This window comes from Suricata suricatta, chromosome 10 (genome assembly GCF_006229205.1).
Source record: "Suricata suricatta isolate VVHF042 chromosome 10, meerkat_22Aug2017_6uvM2_HiC, whole genome shotgun sequence".
In the NCBI taxonomy this organism is placed as follows: domain Eukaryota; kingdom Metazoa; phylum Chordata; class Mammalia; order Carnivora; family Herpestidae; genus Suricata; species Suricata suricatta.
Genome location: NC_043709.1, coordinates 58,843,292 through 58,853,900, shown reverse-complemented (window position 1 = coordinate 58,853,900; position 10,609 = coordinate 58,843,292). Strand labels below are relative to the sequence as shown.

General features: G+C 34.1%; 1 protein-coding gene across 1 annotated transcript; it reads left to right on the top strand.

Moving 5' to 3' along the window:
* Window positions 1-7,828: 7,828 nt before the first annotated feature.
* Window positions 7,829-8,767, top strand: LOC115304362 (olfactory receptor 6C4-like). The gene has a single exon (XM_029954516.1). It carries the CDS (start codon window positions 7,829-7,831, stop codon window positions 8,765-8,767), a length of 939 nt encoding a protein of 312 aa, XP_029810376.1.
* The last annotated feature ends 1,842 nt before the right edge of the window (window positions 8,768-10,609 follow it).

Sequence of the window (10,609 nt, the reverse complement as noted above, 5' to 3'; positions counted from 1 at the left end):
TTGGCAATGTGATACGGCAGCTCCACTCAGCAAGAAAATGTCTGCTTCTCTTCCTTTGGTTGTAGCCTACACCTGTGTCTTGCTTTTGCAGAGATGTGACAGAAGGAATGTCGTGACAATTCAGGTGTAAGTATCAAGAAGCCCAGCATACATCCCCTCTTTCTCACTCTGTCTCTTGCACCCACACAATTCTCACGAGACCAAGCCAAGGCTAGTCTGCTGGGACAGACATCTATTGAAACAGAACAGATTCATCTCAACTGAGGCCATCCTAGACTAGCTTACAGCCAGGTGATTCCCCAGGAAGTGGGAGAACCCAGTGCATATGAGCAGAACTGCCTCGCTGAGCCAGAGACTCATGAACAATAATAATAAAGCTTGCTGTTTTAAGACATTAAATTTCAGGGAGCTTTGTTATGTGGAAATGGCAAAGTGATCAAAGGTACATGACTCATAGCAGTAAATTTCTGGCTAAGAATCACATCTTAGAGACAGATCTATCTTGATTCCCAATTTTTCCCAGTATAAAGCCTGGTGCCATGTATCCTATCCAGTTTCTCCTACTTGCCTTTCTATTGACCCACTTGATTTATTGAAATCTTCCTGCATTCATTTGTCTGTCTCTCTAAATATTAACGTAAGATTCCAATATCCTTTTCTATGATTGTCTTGGAACCTTAGATTTCAATTTGCCTTTTGGATCTTATCACTACATTGCTCTCAGCATGAACTCTAGCTGGAGTTAGAAAATACTGCCCCCAGATACCACGGCCCTCAGTATAGTCGCTATAAATTCCTTTTACAACATAAAATACTCATTTACTCACTGAGGTGTATAGTGAAATGTGATTAAGATAATGAATGAAAAAGTGATTAAGAATAGCTATAAATAACATAGGCCATATGCTATATTGAAAATCTACAGAGAAAATTATAATGCCACGATGTTGGGTACTTGTGGAAAATATGCAAAGGCAACAGAATATCTGAATATCTCTATGCTTATAATGCTTAACTGACGTTTGGTAAAAATAGGCTCTCTTCTTCTTTGGAATAACACTCACACAGTTGCAAAGCTGATAAATTCTTTCCCAGTGAACTGATGTCCTATGTTAGAGTGTAGGGTGGGTAGCAAGGCAAGGACTATAAGGGGCACGAGACAATTTTAGGGTTTATCTTGACTGTGGTGAAGTCTTCATAGGTTTATGACATATATCAAAATTTATCAAACTGTATATTTTAAACATGTAAAATTTATTATGAATTAATTATATCTCAATAAAACAGAGTATATAATTTGGACATCTAATTTGGCTTAAATAAATCCTCAACATATATTTACTCAGCAAAGGTGTCATGTTATTTCTTTCGGCAGAGAATATATATATATATATATATATAATTTATAAATTTATATAATATATAAAATGGTTGTTGCCAAAAACTTGCTGAAGCATACAAAGAGGTTAGCACGTATTTCTCATAAGGCATTACGAGGAATATTAGTGTTGAAGCAGTTTTATACAGCAAAGTATAAGTATAAAGTGTAAAGTATAATGAAAGACATATTTGAGAATGCTTGGCAGCACCCATATGACTTACAGTGAATGAAAGGGCAGAGAGAAGACAAAAAGATGAGTTCCCATTAAAACATCAGAGGGATTCAGTTGCTACTTCACAAGGCTAGATTAAGTGCTAAAGAAGTCATCTGAGGAGATAATATACCAAAGGATGAAAGAATTGTAGTTATGCAAATGTGAATCAAAGAGAGGTTTAGGAGTGAAATTGGTCTGTTTTCCTGAGAAAATATTGGAATCAATAACATTAATATGCGTGTGACAGCCTGGTGTCAGCAATTAGTGGCTCTCTGGAAGAAGTTCATGTTGCATACCTTATCTTTTAAGTTTATTTATTTATTGTGACAGAGAGAGAGAGAGAAACAAAGAGACCGAGAGAGAGGGAGAGAGAGAGAATCCCAGTCAGGTTCCTCACTGTCAGTGCAGAGACCAATGAAGGGCCCAGACTCACAAACTGCGAGATCATGACCTGAGCTGAAATCAAGAGTCAGATGCTTGAACCACTCACCCACCCAACTGCCCCTACAATTTTGTTCTTATTTCTATTTGGCACATAAAAGTTTTTTATTGAGGCGCCTGTGTGGCTCAGTCAGTTAAGCATCTGGCTTCAGCTCAGGCCATGATCTCACAGTTCTTGGGTTCGAGCCCCGCGTCAGGCTCTGTGCTGACATGACAGCTAGCTCAAAGCCTGGGGCTGGCTTCAGATTCTGTATCTCACTCTCTCTCTGAACCTCCCCTGTTTGCACTGTCTCTATCTGTCTCTCAAAAATAAATAAAAAGCATAAAAAAGTTTAATATAAAAGTTTTTTATTGATTAAAATTATTTTGAGGCATGGGTATTTAGCATATGTACATTTTTTATAAGTCTATCTACATCTTTATGTTTTCTATTATCTTTATATATGTATATATAAAGAATGTTTGTATATTATAAAATTTTATATTTGTGTACATTTATTTTATACAGTACTTATGTTATATATCTGATTTTTTATTATGTTTAAAATTTGTTTTAATGTTCATTTATTTTTGAGAGAGACAGAGTGTGAGGGAAGGATGGACAGATGAGATGGAGGCACAGAATCTGAAGCAGGCTCCAGGCTCCAAGCTGTGAGCACAGAGCGTGACAAGGGGCTAGAACTCATGAACTGTGAGAGCATGATCTGAGCCGAAGTTGGATGTTTAACTGACTAGCCACCCAGGCACTCCCATCCGACTTTTTTAAACATAAGTTGGGCTGAACATTTTTCTCATCAATAAATTGACTTTATACTGAAGATTTGCACATGTGAATTGGGAATTGGGAATTAAAGTAACCATCTGCATAATTGTTACTTAGAATTCTATACAATTTTTTAAATTATATTTTTAATTTTAAAAATGATTCTTAGTTATTTTGAGAGAGAGAGAGACAGAATCAGAATCCCAAGCAGGCCTCACACTGTCAGAACAGACCCCCCCCCCGACGGGGCTTAATTTCACAAACTGTGGGATCATGACCTAAGCAGAAATCAAGAGTCAGATCCTTAACTAACTGAGCCACCCAGGCACCCCTATATAACTTTAAAACATAAGGTCAAGTTAGGAAAATAATTATACAGGTAACATTTTATTTAATTGTGCAATCTTGGGGCCTCTGGATGGCTCAGTCGGTAAAGTGTCTGACTTTATGTCATGTCATTATCTTGTAATCCATAAGTTTGAGCCCCATATTGGGCTCTGTGGGCACAACTCAGAGCTGGGAGCCTGCTTGAGAATCTGTGTCTTCCTCTCTCTCTGCCCCTCCCTCACTCACACTCTATCGCTCTCAAAAAACTAAATAAATAAAAACATTTAAAAAATTCTAATTGTGCAATATTAACATTCTGTTTTTGTGTATGTTTTCTTTGCCTGTAAAAATAGTTAACTACTTGGTCTGTGATGTTTGCATGTGTATCCTCATCATTTAATCCGAAATATTAATCATGATTAGTTTTCAGGAAGAAACACAAATTTCCTCGAATGTTACCCCTTGATTGGAACATGTTGTAGTGAAATTTTATTTTCTTAACTGAACACTTAGGAGAGCATTTCAGATCAGCTTACTTGAAATATTTAACATCAATCGAATATTTATATGAATTCTAAAAAAAGCTTTTAATTTGTCAATTATATCTTTTTCTGTATTAAGTATGTTTGGAGAAAAGGTAGAGTTGTTTCAAAGACCTTTGATCCCTTATAATAGATTAAGGTAAACGATATGGTGGGATAGTTCAAGCCTACAGAAATTTGGTATAAAATAAAGTTCTGGTAAAAAAGAGAAAGATTCAACTGATGCATATCTCTATGATTTCAAATATGTGCCAGTCATTTTCATAGACCCTGAGATTCAGCATTAAATAAAGTCCTTCACTTAGTGGAGCTTACAGTTTAGTAAGGATGCAAGACAATAAACACATAGCAAAGAAATAATAGAATTTAAGAGTGGCGTGAACAACAACAACAACTCTACTAGGTATAAAATAGCAAAGCCAGTTAAGGTGTTAGAGATTGAGTAGAGGGCATCCTGGATAGTATGATCAGGGAAAATTCCCCTGAGGCATGCTGAATTCTGGGATCTCAGTGACACGAGGGAGCTAGTCACACAGTGTCTGGAGAAAGAACATCACAGAAAGATGGGACAGCCATTGCAAAGGCTTTGAGTGGACCATGGACCTGGACGACAAAGAAGTAGCAAGGTATCCATTCGCATAGACCAAATGAATAAGAAAAATAGTGAGATAAATCCTAAGAGCAAGGGAATGGTAAGGAAGGCTTGGCAGAGGATTTCAACCTGCGTACATACTCTGTTTCTTCTTTTTACCTGCTAATTTGACAGATCTTTGTTGGGCCAGAAAGCCAGGCAATGCTGAGCATTTTGAAGCAGTCAAGTTCTCATGACCCAGGGACCATTTCCCAATGGGTCTTAAGCCTTTATATTAGCCATGAAGGAATGGATTTGAAACTACGGCAGAACCGATTCACTTGTTTGAGGTAGGAAGGGTTGGTGATGGCTGCATATAACTAGTGATGTATAGTCTACTATTTTGTCTGTCTACCTGTCATGTTTGCTTGTTGACACAACTATGTATACATTCTTTTAAAATAACATTTTGATTGATTTAAACAAATACAGCTAAAAAAATCAAAATATGACAGTTTAGCATTCATACATATGCCCAGCAGAAAGTGTTACACCATACTCACAGAATTAGAGCTTAAAGTAAATCAAATCAAACTTTCTTCTGTTTTTCCACTAAGTCCATTCCTACTTCCAATGGATTCAATTTTCTGAACTTTCCCCCTAAAGGCTTTGTAAACTAGAAAACAGGTCCACCACAGAAGGAGACAGAGGCTAAATCTGACAGTTATACATAATTCATTGTAGAAATGATTTTACTTTGAAGAAGGCATTCATAACTAAATTTACCTTGAAATTTTAGGGAAAGCGTCTCCATGTGTTTTCAACTACAAATTAACTTCTACAAAAACAAATCACTGTCCCAGCAGTAGATCTTTGAGTATCAATTATATTGTTTTGCTAAATAAATATGGTTTGGGTGAAGTATTTATTATTTGAGCATATATACATATGATTATGTGTATATCATATATGATATATATAAGTTTTCTGCAAATAGCACTAACATTTTGTATAAAGGAGTATCGTCTTTTATTTTGCTGAAGGAATTATGATATAAATTTTTTATATAAAATTCTCATTTTATTTAATAGATGATGAGGCCACTTACTAATAATTAAATGTTTTCACACTCATTTTTGAACACTTATTTATTAATTTAATAAAGTGTCTCTATTATGTGGGAATAATTTACAAATTTTCATTTGGTCAAAATGATTACTTAAACAGTGGAAATTTCAGATTATTAATGTTCTTTAGCAAATGCAATTGCTTGAATACTATTAGAATTTGTCTTAATTAATAGCTAGGATCTAAAACTGGAAGATGAACATCCATATCTCCAAATTTTCTGACACATTAGCTATCTTCATGCAGAAACAGAAAATCATTACCAATTGTTCAAATTCCCAAGATTTATTTCAACTAGTTTGGCAATATTACAATGTAAAGAGCTATGTAGCCATAGTGGAAGAGGTGTGCCTTAATATTTTTTGCATATAAAACTTTTTGAAAAGATCATTATTTGTGCATGTCTTTTTATTTCCTACATTCATTTATCTGTACCCATAAGAGAGTAGTCAACATAATTCATACAGCCATAGAAAGCCATTATTTCAACTAATGCTTAAATTTATATTATTGGTGTATTCGTCTAAAAATAACACCTATAAGTGTGTAGCACATTATTATTTTTAAATCTCTTAAAATTGAAGTCTTTAACACAAAGACAATTTTCCACAAAAGTGCAAACTAGTAAGATTATGTTAGGAATCCTAAAAATGTCCCATATAATTCTAGGCAATCAGCCTTCCAAAGTTGGTAAAACTGCTCTTTTGTCTCTATTAAATATTTCTGGAATCGTCACCTTTATAGGAATATATGATGTGTGAATATTACTAACTTATTACATAGTGTAATATAAAAATTATCAACATGTGTAGTAAAATAGTTGTTAAAATGAAAAGAATTTTATAGCTTTTTGAGTAGAGAAAAAATTTTTAGTAATATTTCTTTGTGTCCGATGATGAAAAATACTCAGAAAATTCTGAGGAGCTATATACATAAGCTTTGGTGGAACTTGATTTGTATAAAAACTATAGCATTTAAGAAAATAGAGCTATGACTCTAAAGAAGTCAAAAAATTGGTGAATCACTGAATTCTACTACTGAAACTAATACTGCACTATATGCTAACTAATCAAATTTAAATTTAAAAAATTTTAAATTATGAATATAAGCAGTTTTATAGAAAAAGCTGATAAATCTTAGATTCTCTTATTCAAAAAATTTACATTAAATTTTTTACCAAATCTGTAAAATTTTCTCATCTCTGTATAAAAGATATGGAGAAATAAGCATCTGTTCTTTGAGCAATAGATTTATGTTAAAGTTGGACAGATAAAGTATACATACTTGATGTAACTGGGAAACAATGGGCTTTATGACCAAGTGTTATGTTGTGGTAATTTTTAATACAAAAGGGAAGAAACAATTATTGTTGATTATAATTGTTAGATGAAATTTTATGAAGAGTTGAGCTTGAACAGATAGTTTAGTAATTGTAATATGCTGATGGGCAGCACCTGTGTAAAGCAAGAAAGCAAAATTAGTAAGATTATTTTGATTTAACATTTCCCCAAGTACTGACTAATCCACATGTCTATATTAAATATTGAGAGCATTAAACACTTTTTTTAATGTTTATTTAATTTCGAGACAGAGAGAGACAGAGTGTGAGTAGGGGAGGGCAGAGAGAGAGGGAGACACAGAGTCTAAAGCAGGCTCTGGGCTCTTCAGCTGTCAGCTCAGAACCCAATGCGGGACTCAAACTCATGAACAGTGAGTTCATGACCTGAGCCAAGTTGGATGCTTGACCACCTGAGCAACGCAGGTTCCCCTATGTGATAACATTTATTAGGCCTTTGCCATAACCCAGGAACTATAAGTAATATGAATTGCAAATACTTTATTATGAATTAGGAGAAAAGTCAATCTAGGCTTGGAGCTTCAGCAGATACACAGAATTATTATTCAAAATGAGAAAACTGAAATAAGAAAAACTACAAAACAGCAAAATGGAGAAATCAGCCAAATTCAGGCTTACTTCTATAGTTCATACCTTCATTTGTATTTACATTGTTGTCTAATACACTGAGAGTTAAAAGACAAATTTCAGAAATTTATTTAATTCAAATAACCCTACTCGAAATTTGCTTTATTTGTCTATATGCATGTGACACACAGAATCCAATAACTTAGAGTGGAAAATCAAAATAGATCCAGAAAGCAAATATAAATGAATTAAAGAGTGATGAGAAATGAATTTTAATACAGTTTAGAAGACATAATTGAGTATGTTCCTAATAAGGAGGGGCTTTGTTAATTATAAAGTAAAATAAGAAAATGTGTTAATTATTTCATTAAAAGTTATCTTATTTTTAAAATGATGGATAGAGAAGGATTCAGAGCTTTAAGATTTCCTTCTAATATTTTTACCTGGATTGTTTATTTCAATAAAAATCTGGAACTTTTCATTTTATCCCAACCTTTGTCATTATTATTTTCTCTCTTAATTTGTGTGAAGTCAATGATGGGCAACCAAACGTCAGTGGTAGAGTTTATTCTTCTTGGACTGACAAATGACACTGAGCTTCAGGCTGTGCTTTTCCTTTTTCTGCTGCTAACTTACGTCTTAAGCATCATGGGAAACATGACCATCATCATTCTGACCATGCTGGATTATCGCCTCCAGACTCCCATGTATTTCTTCCTCCGGAATTTTTCCCTTCTGGAAATATCTTTTACCTCTGTCTTTGTTCCCAAAATGCTAGTCAGTATTGGAACTGGAGACAGGACTATCTCCTTTGCTGGCTGTTTCACTCAGTATTTTTTTGCCATCCTTCTGGGAGCAACCGAATTTTATCTTTTAGCCGCCATGTCCTATGATCGCTATGTTGCCATTTGCAAACCCCTACATTATACAACTATAATGAGTAGGAGACTCTGCATTCAACTTGTCTTGTGTTCTTGGTTCTCTGGTTTTTTGGTTGTCATTGGGCCAAATATAATGACTCTCCAGCTGCCTTTCTGTACATCCAACGTCATCAATCATTACTACTGTGACTATACTGTCCTGTTGCGTCTAGCTTGCTCAGACACGCATTTCATAGAAGTGATGGAGTTTATCTTGGCTGCAGTTACCCTCATCTTCACCTGGTTGCTAGTGATCCTTTCCTACATGTATATTATCAGGACGATTCTGAGAATCCCCTCTGTTCAACAGAGAAAGAAAGCTTTTTCTACATGTTTCTCTCATATGATTGTGGTCTCACTTTCTTATGGAAGTTGTATTTTTATGTACGTAAATCCTTCTGTTAAGGATGCAGAAACTTTTAATAAGAGAGTGGCTGTTTTAAATACATCAGTTGCCCCTCTGTTGAACCCTTTCATCTATACCCTCAGGAATAAGCAAGTGAAATTAGCCTTCCAAGATATGGTCAGAAAGTTAACAGTTTTTTCAAGAAAATAAAGCTGAGGCTTACAAAATAATAATAAATAATTAATAAGGAACAAAATGGGATGTATATTATTGTAATATTACAGTGGTTTCTATAATATATCATCAATATTCCTACCTGAACACCAAAACAGTAAAACTATCTACTTAATGAAGCCTATTTAAAAAAATGTTTTTTTCTAATACCATATTTACTTTTGAGAGAGAGAGAGACAGAGAGACTGCAAGAGCAGGTGAGGATCAGGGAGTGAGAGAGAGAGAGAGAGAGAGAGAGAGAGAGAGAGAGAGAGAGAGAGATACAGAATCCAGAGCAGGCTCAAGCTCTGAGCTAGCTGTCAGCACAAAGCCCGACACGGGGCTTGAACCCACAAACATGAGTTCATGACCTGAGCTGAAGCCCGATGCTCAACCGACTGAGCCCCCCAGGTGCCCCTAATGAATCCAGTTTAACATGAGTTTATTTCTTAAAATTTTACAGGCCTGTGAGCATATGTATGTATGTATGTGTGTGTGTGTGTGTGTGTATTTCTAACACTTCCATGCTATTTGTCCTTATTTGTACCTCACTTTTAAGGAAAAGATTTGGAAGAAAGTTAGATTTGGGAATATGAATTCTAATATTTAGTTTTTTACAACTGAACTTTTCTTATCCACTTCCATCTGGTGTCCAATCTCTCTACTTGAAAACTGAATAATTAAATATACACGCAGGAGAAATCTACTAGAGTTTGTAAATAATAGCTTAAAAATATATTTGTGAATTAACATAAAGTTAGTTATTATTTAATTACACTATTCAGATGTAAATTTAGTGTCTCCATATTAATCACTTACTGAAAAACAAGGCTACTCAACCTTAGGTTGGGGTAAGAAAGATCTAAAGAAATGAAAATCAATATCTACTTATTTTCAAACTGATAGGAAAATAGTTAATAATGATTTATACACACATTAAACACATGTTCATGAAACCATGAAAGATGTAAAAGGATGATTTGAATTTAAGTTAATTAGCAATATATCATTATAGAAAATTCACACAAGTTAATGTTATACCTAATCATTGTTCTGGTTCTGTTTTACAAGAATATGAAATAAAACTATATTAACAGTATATATGATGTTAATAATTTTATAAGCTCAAATCATATTCTTTTTAAATTCATGCTAAACTTTACCATTTTATAATCTGATTTCCTCAGGCAAGGTGCCCATCACAAGCTGGTATTTTCTAAATATTTCTTATCCATATTAATATTTTTAAGAAAGCCTGGGCCAGACCCATATTACGAGTAATTTTAAAATTTGAAGAAACTATACATATTTCTACTCTAATCCTTTCAACATACAGATCAAGAAAACAGAGTCCTAGAAATAGCAACAAGCTTTTATTAAAGCATATCACTAAATTTGTACTCTTGAATTCTTAAATCATACATCTAATGATGGAGAATCTACTAAATAGCAGAGATACTAAGAGTGCCCTGGGAAACCAAGGAGGAGAAAGATGATTGGAGATGTAACACCTGTTAGTTCTCATACACTTTGCCATAAAATCACCTAAGTTTCTGACACGTAGTTGTTGAAAATCGAGTAAGTTTGAAACTCAATGAGTTATTTAGATTGAAAAGTAGCTGACTCATTAGTTCACTCGATTATTTGTTGTTTTCTACATCATCAGTAGTACATCAATCATGGTCATCGAAAACATTATCTCATGTTATGGTGGTTGCTCAATTTCAAAAGACAGATAAAACAAAGCTATGTAGTTGAACACTTTTTGGATAGAAGTAAATATTTTTAAACTACATAAAATTCTGTTACCCCAATTTAATTAAAATACAAAATTTAATC